Source organism: Oncorhynchus mykiss, chromosome 6 (assembly GCF_013265735.2).
Source record: "Oncorhynchus mykiss isolate Arlee chromosome 6, USDA_OmykA_1.1, whole genome shotgun sequence".
Taxonomy (NCBI): Eukaryota; Metazoa; Chordata; class Actinopteri; order Salmoniformes; family Salmonidae; genus Oncorhynchus; species Oncorhynchus mykiss.
This window is the reverse complement of record NC_048570.1, coordinates 40,234,498-40,250,627: the sequence shown is the minus strand read 5'-3', so window position 1 is coordinate 40,250,627 and position 16,130 is coordinate 40,234,498. Positions and strand designations below refer to the sequence as shown.

The 16,130-nt window shown below is 43.5% G+C and overlaps 1 protein-coding gene across 1 annotated transcript in view; it reads left to right on the top strand.

Annotated features, from left to right (window-relative positions):
* LOC110525948 (lipoxygenase homology domain-containing protein 1) overlaps window positions 1-16,130 on the top strand; it is a 40,925-nt gene that overhangs the window by 6,452 nt on the left and 18,343 nt on the right. Inside the window, exons 6-25 of the mRNA XM_036980101.1 lie at window positions 1,750-1,934; window positions 2,087-2,185; window positions 2,343-2,491; window positions 5,141-5,264; window positions 5,695-5,804; window positions 5,968-6,108; window positions 6,240-6,375; window positions 6,760-6,920; window positions 7,127-7,213; window positions 7,349-7,484; window positions 7,573-7,727; window positions 7,909-8,069; window positions 8,273-8,349; window positions 8,651-8,847; window positions 9,441-9,633; window positions 9,939-10,099; window positions 13,464-13,631; window positions 13,708-13,849; window positions 13,987-14,138; window positions 15,137-15,270. Of these exons, the coding sequence (XP_036835996.1) occupies window positions 1,750-1,934; window positions 2,087-2,185; window positions 2,343-2,491; window positions 5,141-5,264; window positions 5,695-5,804; window positions 5,968-6,108; window positions 6,240-6,375; window positions 6,760-6,920; window positions 7,127-7,213; window positions 7,349-7,484; window positions 7,573-7,727; window positions 7,909-8,069; window positions 8,273-8,349; window positions 8,651-8,847; window positions 9,441-9,633; window positions 9,939-10,099; window positions 13,464-13,631; window positions 13,708-13,849; window positions 13,987-14,138; window positions 15,137-15,270 (2,868 nt within the window). The remainder of the gene's footprint in view (window positions 1-1,749; window positions 1,935-2,086; window positions 2,186-2,342; window positions 2,492-5,140; window positions 5,265-5,694; window positions 5,805-5,967; window positions 6,109-6,239; window positions 6,376-6,759; window positions 6,921-7,126; window positions 7,214-7,348; window positions 7,485-7,572; window positions 7,728-7,908; window positions 8,070-8,272; window positions 8,350-8,650; window positions 8,848-9,440; window positions 9,634-9,938; window positions 10,100-13,463; window positions 13,632-13,707; window positions 13,850-13,986; window positions 14,139-15,136; window positions 15,271-16,130) is intronic.

Sequence of the window (16,130 nt, the reverse complement as noted above, 5' to 3'; positions counted from 1 at the left end):
TTTCGCCTGGATTCACCTGGTCAGTCTATGTCATGGAAAGAGCAGGTGTCCTTAATGTTTTGTACACTCAGTGTATACAGTGCCTTGCGAAAGTATTCGGCCCCCTTGAACTTTGCGACCTTTTGCCACATTTCAGGCTTCAAACATAAAGATATAAAACTGTATTTTTTTGTGAAGAATCAACAACAAGTGGGACACAATCATGAAGTGGAACGACATTTATTGGATATTTCAAACTTTTTTAACAAATCAAAAACTGAAAAATTGGACGTGCAAAATTATTCAGCCCCTTTACTTTCAGTGCAGCAAACTCTCTCCAGAAGTTCAGTGAGGATCTCTGAATGATCCAATGTTGACCTAAATGACTAATGATGATAAATACAATCCACCTGTGTGTAATCAAGTCTCCGTATAAATGCACCTGCACTGTGATAGTCTCAGAGGTCCGTTAAAAGCGCAGAGAGCATCATGAAGAACAAGTAACACACCAGGCAGGTCCGAGATACTGTTGTGAAGAAGTTTAAAGCCGGATTTGGATACAAAAATATTTCCCAAGCTTTAAACATCCCAAGGAGCACTGTGCAAGCGATAATATTGAAATGGAAGGAGTATCAGACCACTGCAAATCTACCAAGACCTGGCCGTCCCTCTAAACTTTCAGCTCATACAAGGAGAAGACTGATCAGAGATGCAGCCAAGAGGCCCATGATCACTCTGGATGAACTGCAGAGATCTACAGCTGAGGTGGGAGACTCTCTCCATAGGACAACAATCAGTCGTATATTGCACAAATCTGGCCTTTATGGAAGAGTGGCAAGAAGAAAGCCATTTCTTAAAGATATCCATAAAAAGTGGCGTTTAAAGTTTGCCACAAGACACCTGGGAGACACACCAAACATGTGGAAGAAGGTGCTCTGGTCAGATGAAACCAAAATTGAACTTTTTGGCAACAATGCAAAACGTTATGTTTGGCGTAAAAGCAACACAGCTGAACACACCATCCCCACTGTCAAACATGGTGGTGGCAGCATCATGGTTTGGGCCTGCTTTTCTTCAGCAGGGACAGGGAAGATGGTTAAAATTGATGGGAAGATGGATGGAGCCAAATACAGGACCATTCTGGAAGAAAACCTGATGGAGTCTGCAAAAGACCTGAGACTGGGACGGAGATTTGTCTTCCAACAAGACAATGATCCAAAACATAAAGCAAAATCTACAATGGAATGGTTCAAAAATAAACATATCCAGGTGTTAGAATGGCCAAGTCAAAGTCCAGACCTGAATCCATTCGAGAATCTGTGGAAAGAACTGAAAACTGCTGTTCACAAATGCTCTCCATCCAACCTCACTGAGCTCGAGCTGTTTTGCAAGGAGGAATGTGAAAAAATGTCAGTCTCTTGATGTGCAAAACTGATAGAGACATACCCCAAGCGACTTACAGCTGTAATCGCAGCAAAAGGTGGCGCTACAAAGTATTAACTTAAGGGGGCTGAATAATTTTGCACGCCCAATTTTTCAGTTTTTGATTTGTTAAAAAAGTTTGAAATATCCAATAAATGTCGTTCCACTTCATGATTGTGTCCCACTTGTTGTTGATTCTTCACAAAAAAATACAGTTTTATATCTTTATGTTTGAAGCCTGAAATGTGGCAAAAGGTCGCAAAGTTCAAGGGGGCCGAATACTTTCGCAAGGCACTGTATGTTTGTTTGGTTAATTTATTGATTGATTGATTGATATGTCTCCTGTAGGATAGAGCATGATAACACAGGTCTGAATGCCAGCTGGTTCTTGGACAGAGTGGTGGTGACTGATATTACAAGACCTCACATGAGGTTCTACTTCACCTGTAATAACTGGCTCAGTAAGGTGGAGGGGGACAACCTGTTTGTCAGGGATCTGCTGGGCAGCCTCGACCCCATGGACTTGCCCAAATGTAGGTACCATGTCCGCCATCTTGGATTTGATTGTGTTGGATGCAGCCTGTGGAAGGTTCTTGGCTGAGATTTTTGCATAATATGTGTAAAACCAGTTACAATCTGATTTAGTTCTATTATGGTTAATCAAACGTGTGTTTTTCTCTGGTAGATAATAAGTATGTAGTGAGCGTGTTCACAGCAGATGTAAAAGGCAGTGGTACGGATGCTGATGTCTTCATCAACATCTTTGGAGAGTTTGGTGACACCGGTGAGTTTCATTCCAGACAATAGGTCATTTTAATGGTTAGTTATGAGTGATTGAGAAACTAAAATGTGATATCTTGTAGGTTACTGATTTACAGTTTAGGATTCTGGCCCATAGTACTCAAACATGCTCTGTGTGTTACATCTGACCCTTTTCATAGGTGAGAGGCGGTTGGACAATAAGAAGGATAACTTTGAGAAAGGCACGGAGGACAAGTTCACTTTAGAAGCTCCCCACCTCGGCAAAATTAGGAAGATTACCCTGGGTCACAACAACAAAGGCTCTTCCGCTGGATGGTTTGTGGACAAGGTACAGTGCAGTTAAAGCAAGTCTATGCTATGGCTATATGAACAGTTTTAATCTGGAGGCTCATTAGGATATAAACTCATAAAATGAAGGAACCAATGTTGCCAGCAGACCTGGGTTCAAATACTATTTCAGGTATTTTAACAAATTTTCAATACATTTCAAAACAAGTATTCAGATAACCTTTATTTGAAGAAAAAAACCAAGTAGTTGAATATTGAAATGTATTTGGAAATACATATGGAAAAAATACACTAACTCAAATACACTCCCATGCATTTAACCCAGGTAGTTTTTAATACAATTTGGTCAACTATTTGGTTTAAAAAGATAACCATTCAAATACTCAACTGAAATACTTGTATTGGGCTGTGTATTTGAACATACTCAAATACCAGTATCACTGGGGAAGCTAAGCCAGGGGAAAAAAGCCATATTGCAACCTATGTGTTGTGATAATTGCATTGTTTGCTCTATAACCTATTAGTTGATATGCCTTGCGAACATGATATAGGCCTAAGACCAAGACAATAAGACACAGTGGCAGAATAAATTCAACCACACCTTTGTTTTATCACAAAACCGGAGAGCAACCACTGTCCGGTGAAGTCCACAAAGCATTTTGCACGTAACAAACAGTCACATGACCTACAGCATGGTCAAGAAAGTTAATGTTTCCAACATTTTCAGACTACTAAGCTATTGATTTAGAACCATGGAGAGTTATTGTAAGTCTCAAAGTTGAGAGCTCAGAGCTGCTACACTATTCCAGCACCATTTCAACTTCAACATTTCAACATCATCAAATCACCTATACTTAGTCTAATACAGTGACAACTAAAAGATACCAAAAAACAATTTAGTCCAATCAACGTAAGCTAAATATGATTTGGCTGTCCATGGTTCGGCAGGGGCGGCAGGGTAGCCTAGTGGTTAGAGTGTTGGGCTAGTAACCGAAAGGTTGCAAGTTCAAATCCCCAAGCTGACAAGGTACAAATCTGTCGTTCTGCCCCTGAACGGGCAGTTAACCCACTGTTCCTAGGCTGCCATTGAAAATAAGAATTTGTTCTTAACTGACTTGCCTAGTTAAAAAAAAATGAAATAATAATAATTTGTGTGTGTGCTTTCCTGCAAGTAGAAAAATCATGTTGACTCACCCTGCTTGTAGAGAAATGCCAATGCCATCCTCCTCTCTTTCAATTTGAAGAAACAGTCTATGACTGTCATATAGTACATGCTTTTATTTACTACCTGGCTAAAATGCTTGCTCACTAGCCTAACTTCCTTCCATGGGCAACGTTAGCTAGTTAACATTAACCTTCTACATCTAGCTACATAGTGAACTTCCATCCTCTCAGTTCAGGGGCACAATTTATTTTATGGTTGTATCAGAATAACCACTATAATCATTCACAAGTATGGAGAATTAATTAAAACCACAAGTTCAAATCCCTGTCTCCATCCATGGCTAATTTAGGAAAGGGTCAATTTTAGCTAGCTAGCTGGCTAGCCACTGAAGGACAAGAACACAACGAGATGCAACAATTCAAATTGATTCTAGGAGTGAAGCCAAATCCAAACTGGCTTCCCATGACACTTTCTTTTGGTGCGCTGGGACCATACACAGTTGAGCTCACTCAGTTTAGCTCAACGCTGATTGGCTATTATATTATATTTGTTTTTATTAAGGGAGGCCAAATGCTCAATGGCTTCCCTTGCATTCAATGCTTATTTTATGAATACATCCCAATGTAAAAATACACAGAATCATTATTTGAAATAACAAATAATTAAATACATATGTATTTGAACCCATATCTGGTTGCCTGAACTGTTAAGACAATGTTTGTTTTAGACGGAGGCTGCTGAAATGCAAGATGAAGGAACAATCCATTCATATCATTCCATATCCTGCCCTATTCTATGTTTTACTGTATGTGAGCCCCTGTTGTTTCTGGAGAGGTAAATAAGACATGTGATCCTCATCTCCTCCTCTCCTCTCCTCCCCTCCCTGTCCTCTCATCTGAGACTGGTGTCCCATCACCTCCAACACATTCCAGTTACAGTGTGGAACCATGAGATGAGTTCACACACACACACACACACACACACACACACACACACACACACACACACACACACACACACACACACACACACACACACACGCCAGAGGGACATCCTACCCAACCTGTAGTAAAGGAACACCAGGCCTCATTAAGGGATTATATTTCCAGTAGAGGGACAGTCTGTAGATGTGATGGTGATTGCCACACACTGACACCAAAGATCACCAAGATAGACATGATTTTATTCAGGGCTAATTCAAGAAACCATAACTTGCACCTTGAAAATGTGTTCTTTTAATGTATGGTCCTGTTTATATCCTGAATTCAGACCCATGAATGTGTCACCCTGTTGACTGCTAAAATGGAGGGTTGATGTAGGTGCTTGTTTATCCTCCTCCTTCCCAGAAGGACATTTGTCAAGTGTAAAGGTTTTGACCAGGGGTAACCAGGATGGGCTTTGAACCAGGAATCATGCAGTTACAGACACTGTGCCAATAGGGTTAGACCCCTTGGCAGACGCGAGGGAGGCCAGGAAAGGAGCTTGAACACAAACTGCATATTGCCCCTGGTCCTGTCCCTGCAGGTGCTCCTGGATGACATGGGAAACAAGTCTCTGTATGAGTTCCCCATCAACCGCTGGTTCGCCATCGATGAGGATGATGGGAAGATTCAGAGGGACATCCTAGTTGGAGGCAGTGAGCCCACAGGTGGGGAAAGACCAGACAACACTGTATATGACCCCCGAAACAGCAAAAAGACACATTACACTATTACATTACAGTATATTCAGTATTCGTTTAGTTTAAGTAACAAGTAAGTAAAAGGGGGCTGAGCAGCAACAACGAAAAATAAAGTATCATATGCAAATTCCTCTGGCTATAGGAGGTGCATGTAGACATTCACAGTGCAGTTGTCTCCATATTTAGTGCAGTGACATCTGCAATGATTGATTATTTCAAAAAGGAAACGAACAGTAAATGTACAATATCTCAGACCCTCCTGACATTCATTCTATTTTCCACACTATCAATGTTTTGATTTGGTTTTCCTGTTCAGTCATCTCTGAGTGGGTGTTCTGAAGCAGTGACATGAGTTGGCAGAGTGTCTGATTAGCTGACACGTAACTGTACCCGCCAGGTATTGTGTACCACGTCCAGGTGGTGACAGGGAAGGTCCGAGGAGCTGGCACCAACTCCAACCTCCACATGCTGATGCACGGCACCAAGGGCCTGAAGAACAGCGGCAAGGTACAGTCATACATCAAGTAGCATGTCATTTTAGAATGAATTGCATTTCCCTAGTCCAACGTGGCTACTTCCCTCCTTTTCGTCATTCATATTCATTAGAAGTCATAGGTGAAAGCAACGTGGTGTTTGTCTGTATAGTGATTGTACACGGTCTCTTCCACAGATCTTCCTGCAGGGGGGTAAGTTTGAGCGTGGTCTGACGGACATCTTTAACGTGGAGATATCTGCCCTGCTCAGCCCCCTCAGCCGAGTCACCATCGGCCACGACAATGGAGGAGTCAGCGCTGGCTGGTACTGCGAGAAGGTGCGAGTACACACATACACACGCACACACACACACTAATATAAATAAATTACTTCCTTATATGTTTAACATCCCAATCTATTTCCAGTCAACATATGACAGTGAGTCTCTTGTGCGTGTTTATGTTCCAGATAGTGGTGTTCTGCCCGTTCACAGGGATCGAGCAGACCTTCCCTTGCAGTAAATGGCTGGATGAGAGTGAAGGTGACGGACTGATAGAGAGAGAGCTCTATGAGATGGTCTCACTAAGGCAGAGGAAACAGAAGAGTAAGCCACATTACTTGAATTCTCATTACCTCTCGGATGTAATATCTTTAATTCTCTCGCCTAGCTATTCTTAAACATTTTATCCCATTCCATGTGTAATAGATAGAAAAAAACGCTGCTTATGGTACTGTATGTCTCGGAGAATCTGAGTAGGGTGCTCCAGGGCCGCAAATGTACAGAGTTCCAATTTCCATTCTCATATCAGTGGAATGTAAACATCGTATAACTTTTGTTTCTAACATAGAAACCGTTAAAATTCTGACTCTCAAACTGAGTTTGCTAAACAAATTCTATATAATCTGTATCTGTGGTTTGAGGTGTTTTTCCAGAGTGTGTGTCTGTTGAGTTTGGAGAATACTTCTCAGTTTGTCTGGTCCTCTTCAGAGCACCCCTGGTCTCTGTGGATCTGGACGTCAGATCTCCCTGGCGCAGGAACAGACGCATCCGTTTACTTCCAGATCTATGGGGAGAAGGGCAAGTCAGACGAGATGAGACTGGACAACAAAGCAGACAACTTTGAACAGGGCCAGCTGGATAAGTTCATGGTGTGTATGATGTATTCAGGATAGATGGATGGACTGACAGATGGGTGGACTAAAAAGACAGACAGACAGAATGACAGGCAGGCAGAAGGACAGACCGACAGAATGGCAGAAAGACAGACAGACAGACAGACATACTGATTAATCGTTACTCAGATTAATTCCTGAGTAACGATGGATGTGTACTGTTCTTGTTATTCAACACACAGGTTGAGCTACCTGACTTGGGGAAGCTTACAAAATGTCGCATCTGGCATGAAAAGAGAAGCCCTTTTGCAGGGTGGCATTTGAGTAAGGTGAGCAAATGAAAACATTAAGAAAAAACATCCACAAATAAGCTTGAGGTCTCACACCCTATATAATGCACTACATTTGGCAAGAGCAGATGTGATAAGAGATTTGCCCTGTTGACTCTCTTGGTGTTTCCGCAGGCATCTCTGATGAAAACTTTGACAAAGGAGAAGTTTAAGTTCCCCTGTGAGCGCTGGCTGGATACTAACGAGGATGACAACGAGTTAGTTAGAGAGCTGCCTGCCACTGGAGACCTGATTGCTGAACCCCTGCCCTGTAAGGTCACAAAGGATCATCTACTGCATTGTTTCACCCTATGCAAACATACTAGCGTTGTTAAGTGAATGCTGTTGTGTTGTTGTAGTGATAAAGTACCGTGTGACTGTGTGCACGGGGAAGTTTGGCGGCAGCGGGACGGACGCCACTGTCTTCCTCAATCTGATTGGTGACCTGGGGGACACAGGCGAACGTACGCTGGTCAACTGCAAAAACAACGTCAACAAGTTTGAGAAAGGCAACGTGAGTCCAGGAGACCCACTCTAGGCCTCTTGGAACATATCTAAGGATTGCACTATAGGCTGTTTACTCAAATGATAAATTAACAGGATTTTCCACATACCTTAGCTGTAATCGATTCACCAAGACAGTTTACATAAATGTCTTCCTCATAGATCTCTCTATCTCTCACTCTCTGATTCAGATGGATGAGTTCATTATTGAGGCGGTGTCAATCGGGCAGGTGCGGCGTGTGCGTATCGGGCACAACGGACGGGGCGGAGGTTGTGGCTGGTACTTGGAGAAAGTGATGGTCAGGGAAGAGGGACAGGCTGAGTCTCAGGTTGTAGAGTTCCCCTGCGGCAGGTGAGACATGGAACAGGAAGTTTGTGGAACAGATGACTTAGCCAGGTATCTCCTAGGACAGGTATGGAATGTATGTAACATCTATGACCTTGGGGAATATGATTGAATAGGTGCCAGGTGATCAGAGAATAGGGTCAGGTTGCGATAACAGCAGGTAATTTGGGTAAGAGTTAAGACGGCCATGTTTTCCTTTACCATCTCAGGTGGCTAGATCGGAATGAGGATGACGGACAGATTGTTCGGGAGTTGGTGCCATTTTCAGACGGCCAGCGTCTTTACAGTAAGTGTTTGTGGGAAAATATATTCATATTTTGTCATTTAGCAGGCACTTTTATCCAAAGCGACTTACAATGGTGAGTGCATACACTTTTGTCTTTTTTTCCCTGTGGGAATTGAACCCACAACACTGTTTTTGCAAGCGCCATGCTCTACTAGCTGAGCCACACGAGAGCTGTCAACTCACTGAGAACTTTGTTGAAGTTGTCGTACGGAGACCACATTACTGTATTTACTACATTTGTTTCACCGCCACGTGAGTGAATAAACACACCTGAACTACAACTTGTAGTTCTGCCTTTCAGATGTTAGCTATCATGTGTCGGTGAAGACAGGCAGCGTCAGTGGAGGCAGCTCGAACTCCACCGTTTTTGCGAAGCTGTATGGGGAGAAGGGAGACACCAGTAAGATGATGCTGGTGGTCTCTGACAACAACCTGCGCAACTACTTTGAGGTGGGCCGGGTGGATGTGTTCACTGTGGAGACGTTTGACATTGGACAGGTACAGTAACAGTAGAATTCTTGGTTTTAGTGTTAGAGGCTATTAGAGTTGGACGGTATCCAGATATACTGTTTCTGTACCATACTGGGGTATACGGTATTAACGAATGTGCACACAAGGGCCGCTACCCCTCCTCCCAAAAACAAAAATTGAAGGAAACGGGGATCTTGATCCAGGAGGGGATTGAATAGCTCTGCTGTAACCAAGAAGCTTGATCTTGACATCTAGCCACTTAGCTAGCAAGTTAGCAAACCAAATGCATAGCTGGAACCCTGAGAAGAATATTATTTATTTAGATAACATTTATTTTTAAGGTGTTGAAAACCATACCCTCGATATACGGTATAAACGGTATGTCGCCAAGCCTAGAGGCGATGCCTTTATTTCTGCCAAAGTGTAATCTCTCCAAAATGAAAGATATATATACACAAGCATTGTATACCTTATTCATACAAGACTGAATCCTTAAGATACATGCACATAAGTCAGACTTTCATTAAAATCATGTATTGATGTTAACCTGAGATGCATACAAAATTGAATATTTGGTGAATATGAGTAGAAAAATAAATGTTTTTTTTTTTGTACACCAGATCAGCCGTCTGATGATTGGCCACAACAACGAGGGGATGAATGCTGGTTGGTTCCTGGACAGTGTCCAGATCATGGTGCCGACCAGTGGGAGTCAGTACATGTTCCCCAGCCACCGCTGGCTCTGTAAGGACGAGGCAGACGGCAAGACCGAGGTGGTGATCTACCCTAGCGAGATCCTGGACATTAAACAATGTAAACACACCTATTACAATACACCCTCATACACACCCAATTAATTATAAACAGACACACACCTATAGATGTTTACTGCTTTATTTTTTTTTATATACTGTACAGGGAATCCAATCAATCTCTCAGGCTATCCACACAGATATGGAAAATTGAACTAACTTATATCCAAAGATTTTGATTGGGGCGCATAGAGGCCCAATATATATATTTTTTTGCCTCTATGTGCCTCAATCACAATCTTTGGATATATATATATAGTTGTGTTCTTCTGTAATATCATTATTTTGTTTCATCTTGTTTTGCAGTGATAAACTATGAGATAACAGTGGTGACAGGTGATGTGAGTTTTGCTGGAACCAACGCTAACGTTTTCATCCAGATCTACGGTGGTAAGGGCAAGACAGAGGTCATCAATCTGGCCAGCAGGTCCAACAACTATGAGAGAGCAACTACTGAGATATTCAAGGTCATTATTGTCATATTTCATGTCAATACTTTTTTTCTGAGAAACTATTTGAGACAAACTGACATTATTCAATAGCATACAATATCGTTATAGACACATTAATATGGTTTGAAAATATGAATAACACCAATGAAGTGTGTGTCTTCACCGGGGATAGTATTAAATATTATAGTCTGACAGGGATCAGGGTACACTCTTAGAAAAAAGGGTACGGTATTGTTCCCTGGGATACAAAAGGTAAAAATACATACATTGTACCTTCAGAGGTACACATATGATCTAGGGCTGGGAATTGCCAGGGACCTCACGATACAATATTATCATGATACAATATATATTTGCGTTTCAATACTGTGATTTTATTGCGATTTCATGGTCCAAACATTGCTCACCATATGTCTGCTGCAGAGGGATAAGAGAGAGCCATGAGAAAACTAGTTTTGATCAGTCATGGAAATGAAAGCGCTGAAAACAAATTGGTTCTCTATTTAGAAAGATGGAGAACAAGCTATGTAGGAAAAATCTTGGAGTTTTGGTGCAGGTACAGCCAACTAGCGTAAAAATTATATTGTGATATTGTCAAAACGATCTGATATATCGTCAAATAATATCCTGATATGTAGCTGTTTAGATTTTTTCCCCCATTACTAGTATGATCTCACATGGTACTGTTCGGTACATTTTAGGGTACATGTGCAAAAAAAATAGTATAATGGTACATTTGTGTATCCAAACATTTGAATATAAAAGCTACAATCATCACACTCCCAACGCACTGTGAAGGTACACTACTGTTTCCCAGGGTACAAACTTATTTTGTGTACCTTCACCTCTTGATGGTATTGATGTAACGCTCATCTGAAGAAGAGGGAGTGGACCAAAGCGCGGTACGTGTTCATGATGTTTATTAAAATCTGAACACTAGAACAAAATAACAGAGCAAAAAATGACAACGACCAGTTCTGTCAGGTGCAGCAACACAAAACAGAAAACTACCCGCAACACAGGTGGGAAAAAGCTGCCCAAGTATGATTCTCAATCAGAGACAACGATAGACAGCTGCCTCTGATTGAGAACCACACCTGGCCCGAACACAAAATAGAAAACAGAAATAAAGAAACTAGAATGCCCACCCTAGTCACACCCGGGCCTAACCAAAATAGAAAATAGAGAATAAAACCCTCTTTGGCCAGGGCGTGACTGTACACCCCCCCCCCTTCCCCCTCCCTCCAAAGGTGCGGACTCCGGCCGCAAAACCTGACTCTTTAGAGACTTACCCTTTGGGTCTAGACGGATGGACTGTCTGGCTGCGTACCATTGAGGGTGGCTTTTGTGGAACATAGACTTGATCTGGGTGGGCCTTCTTTATGGCGGCGGCTCTGGTGCGGGATGTAGACCCCCTCCGCCTCTAGCTCCCCCCACTTTGGTGGCGCCTCTGGTGCAGGGACCCTTGCCACCGACCCCGGACTGGGCACCCTCGTTGCTGGGGGCCCCGAACTGGGCACCGTCGTTTCTGGAGGCTCCGGACTGGAGACCGTCGTTGCTGGAGGCTCTGTGCCATGACTCCTCGCTGGAGGCTCCGTGCCATGACTCCTCGCTGGAGGCTCCGTGCCATGACTCCTCGCTGGAGGCTTCGTGCCATGACTCCTCACTGGAGGCTTCGTGCCATGACTCCTCACTGGAGGCTTCGTGCCATGACTCCTCACTGGAGACTTTGTGCCATGACTCCTCACTGGAGGCTTCGTGCCATGGATCATCACTGGAGGCTTCGTGCCATGGATCATCACTGGAGGCTTCGTGCCATGGATCATCACTGGAGGCTTCGTGCCATGGATCATCACTGGATGCTTCTTGCCATGGATCATCACTGGAGGGAGGAGACGTATGGGCAGTCTGGTATGTGGAGCTGCCACAGGGCTCACAAGGCTGGGGAGACTTACAAGAGGATTAGTTCTGGGCGCAGGCACAGGACTCACCAGGCTGGAGAGACATACAGGAGGCCCTGTCCTTGGCAGAGGCACCGGATACACTGGGCTTTGGAGGCGCACTAGAGGTCTCGAGCTACAGTGCCTTGCGAAAGTATTCGGCCCCCTTGAACTTTGCGACCTTTTGCCACATTTCAGGCTTCAAACATAAAGATATAAAACTGTATTTTTTTGTGAAGAATCAACAACAAGTGGGACACAATCATGAAGTGGAACGACATTTATTGGATATTTCAAACTTTTTTAACAAATCAAAAACTGAAAAATTGGGCGTGCAAAATTATTCAGCCCCTTTACTTTCAGTGCAGCAAACTCTCTCCAGAAGTTCAGTGAGGATCTCTGAATGATCCAATGATGACCTAAATGACTAATGATGATAAATACAATCCACCTGTGTGTAATCAAGTCTCCGTATAAATGCACCTGCACTGTGATAGTCTCAGAGGTCTGTCAAAAGCGCAGAGAGCATCATGAAGAACAAGTAACACACCAGGCAGGTCCGAGATACTGTTGTGAAGAAGTTTAAAGCCGGATTTGGATACAAAAAGATTTCCCAAGCTTTAAACATCCCAAGGAGCACTGTGTAAGCGATAATATTGAAATGGAAGGAGTATCAGACCACTGCAAATCTACCAAGACCTGGCCGTCCCTCTAAACTTTCAGCTCATACAAGGAGAAGACTGATCAGAGATGCAGCCAAGAGGCCCATGATCACTCTGGATGAACGGCAGAGATCTACAGCTGAGGTGGGAGACTCTGTCCATAGGACAACAATCAGTCGTATATTGCACAAATCTGGCCTTTATGGAAGAGTGGCAAGAAAGCCATTTCTTAAAGATATCCATAAAAAGTGTCGGTTAAAGTTTGCCACAAGCCACCTGGGAGACACACCAAACATGTGGAAGAAGGTGCTCTGGTCAGATGAAACCAAAATTGAACTTTTTGGCAACAATGCAAAATGTTATGTTTGGCGTAAAAGCACCACAGCTGAACACACCATCCCCACTGTCAAACATGGTGGTGGCAGCATCATGGTTTGGGCCTGCTTTTCTTCAGCAGAGTTAGGGAAGATGGTTAAAATTGATGGGAAGATGGATGGAGCCAAATATGCATATTCTAGCATCTGGTCCTGAGAAATAGCCCGTTTACTTTGGGAACGTTATTTTTCAAAAAATGAAAATAGTGCCCCCTAGCCTTAAGAACAACTCTTAACCTTTTTTTCTGAGAGTGTGCGGGATAAGCAAACCTGCAGTTACATGGCAAGGTTTTTTTGCTATAAAGGTCTAGCCATATTGGTGGAAGGTGGATAACGAGAAGTTACATTCTGAGAGGCCACAGTGTAACAAAGTCTGGCTTCTGTCCTGACAACTGTACTGTAGATAGAAGCCAGCAACGTAGGAAAGATCTTCAAGGTGCGTATCGGCCATGATGAGGCGGGGATCGGCTCCGGCTGGTTCCTAGAGAAGGTATACGTTAAACACCTAATCATGGGCATGGTGACCAAGGCGAAGAAAAAGGATGACAAGAAGAAGAAGAAGAAAAAGAAGGTAAATCAAATATTTTTTCAGTTTCCTGTACTTTGTAATATCAGACTTTCTCAATAACGCTCTATTCTATTCTCAGGAGGCGGAGGAGGAGACAGAGGAAGTGATGCAGGAGGTAGTGCAGACATATGTGTTCCCCTGCTCGCGCTGGCTGAGCCGGGGGGAGGAGGACGGGGAGCTGGTGGTGGAACTGCTTCCTGAGGATACAGACCAGCTGGAAGGTACTGGAGAGGGGAGAGGAGAGAAGAGGATACATTTTTTTTTGCTGCAAGTAGACAAATAATACAGTCACAAACAAACACATTAACTTATGGATCAAACTAAGTCTGACTTACCTATCCTATGTATTGTCTGACAGAGAACACCTATGAAGTGTGCGTCTTCACCGGGGACATGCTGGGGGCTGGGACTGACGCCAATGTCTACATCAATATTTATGGGGAGAACGGGGACACAGGGGAGCGCCTCCTCAGGAAGTCAGGCAACCTCAATAAATTTGAGTCAGGGCAGGTGAGAGAGGAGTCACACTACATGGGGAGAAAATTAACACTTACAGGAAACCAATTGGTCTTACAGGAAAACAATGGGTCTTACAGGAAAACAATGTGTCCATTGAAGTTAAGCGGTGCTTTACTTAGCAAACACTGGTCTACAAAGTATATACTGTAGCTGGTATGGGGAGACCGGACTTTGGCCTAGTTCTGCATGATTCCAGGTATTCTTGTAGCTTGGGTACCTGACTTTGTGTGCATTCTGCAATGCTACAATGTTGCTTTAATAAACTGTCACCCAGGCAAGTGCTCTTGTACGTGGAATGCCCACAATGCGCTCATTAGCTTTACATATCCCTTGGGAAATCAATAATCAGACCCTCACTAGACACAAAACACATATTCAGCAATATGAGCTTCCATGCAGACTGTTGCTCTGAGTGTTTCTCTAGGATTACATTAGGTCCATTAGGCCATCTGTGACTAAGAGCTGGAAGTAGTCGCCAAAGTCACTGAACCTGTCACCCTGTCTGTCGCTACATTGACAAACCTGATAGCGTGCATCCTCTTATTCAAAGTAGCGTAGGTATATGTTTACTAATCACTAAATGTGAACCAGTGAATTATTGAGCTTAAGTTTTGGCTCTTTGGAGCAAGGAGAAGTACACGTCCACAAACAATGTGTTTTATTTATTGCATCAGCCTAGAGAGGGACCTCTTGTCATGAATCAGTGACACACTTTTATAAGACCTTATTTAACAAATGAGTAGATAGTGTGCTATGTGGGAAATATGAGACCGTTTTGAGACTCTTTCTATGGAAGATGACAGACTTTTATTCAAGACTGCTGTTTTGGCACCTCTAATCATCTAATCACATGTTACAAATCCCTTCTTACTAAAACAGTACAAGGACAGCTGAATATCCCTTTATGGTTCTAGGTAGCAAAAACACATCAGTTGCAAGAGTAAAGAATCCCCAAAAGTCTCTCTGTCAATGTTGCTGTTGTCATACAGGAGGATGTGTTCACCATAACAGCCATTGAGCTGGGCCCCCTGCGGAAGCTACGCATTCGTCAGGACAACGCAGCGTCTTACTCCTCTTGGTACCTGGATCGCGTGGAGATAGTGGACACCAAGGATGACACCACGTAAGTCACTTTTGGGTGCATCCTAATAGTCTGAGGAGAGGAGGCTATTTTAAACTATTGAGATTCACCCAGACAGGAGTCACTTCCTCTCGTTCATTCCATATTGTAGCTACACTCACAAATGATCTTATCACTATCCTAGATATGACAGAATACTCACTCTCATGGTTGAACATAAAGTGTATCTGTGTGCAACAACAAAGTGTGTGACTGAATATAGTTCTCTTCCAAATAATAGTTTGGTGTCTCACTATGGGAATTTGCTCGATAGCTAATTCAATACAGAAGAATCCAATCACACAACGTCTGTCACAGACAGACAGGTCGAGTGGACAATGAGCCCCTCCCTCATAAGTGGCCACGCGCCCGCCCTCTGGTCATTCTCGCTCTCTTACTTGCGAAGATCTCTATGCTCTCCTGAGCGCCACTTGATCCATGTCTTCCTGCTTAATGTTTTCAGGTGAGCCGTAAAGGTAAACGCTACTGAATGTAGGACGTCAGCTCTACAGATTTAGTCTTTGTGATGAGTAATGACCCGAAGGAAAGTTTTTGCTTCGAGTAGAATTAGTCTCTGGTTGTAGCTAGTGTCACACAGCTAGCTACTGAAGCTAGCTCACACAAGTCAAGCTAACCACCATTAGCTCTTCCTACCTGCCCAGATGGCATCGGGGCGCCAGAGGAGAGGCGGTCCCCGGCAGGACCCCTGACACACCCTTCCCCGGCCTCGGCTTCTTCGCCCGGTCTCAAAGGGCAAAGTGGGAGGAGGGTGTGGAGTCCCCTTGGGTGTTGTCCACAATGCCCAAGGGGTACCGATTCCAATTCCGGTGCCGGCTCCCGTCTTTCAGGGGCCTTTGTGTCAC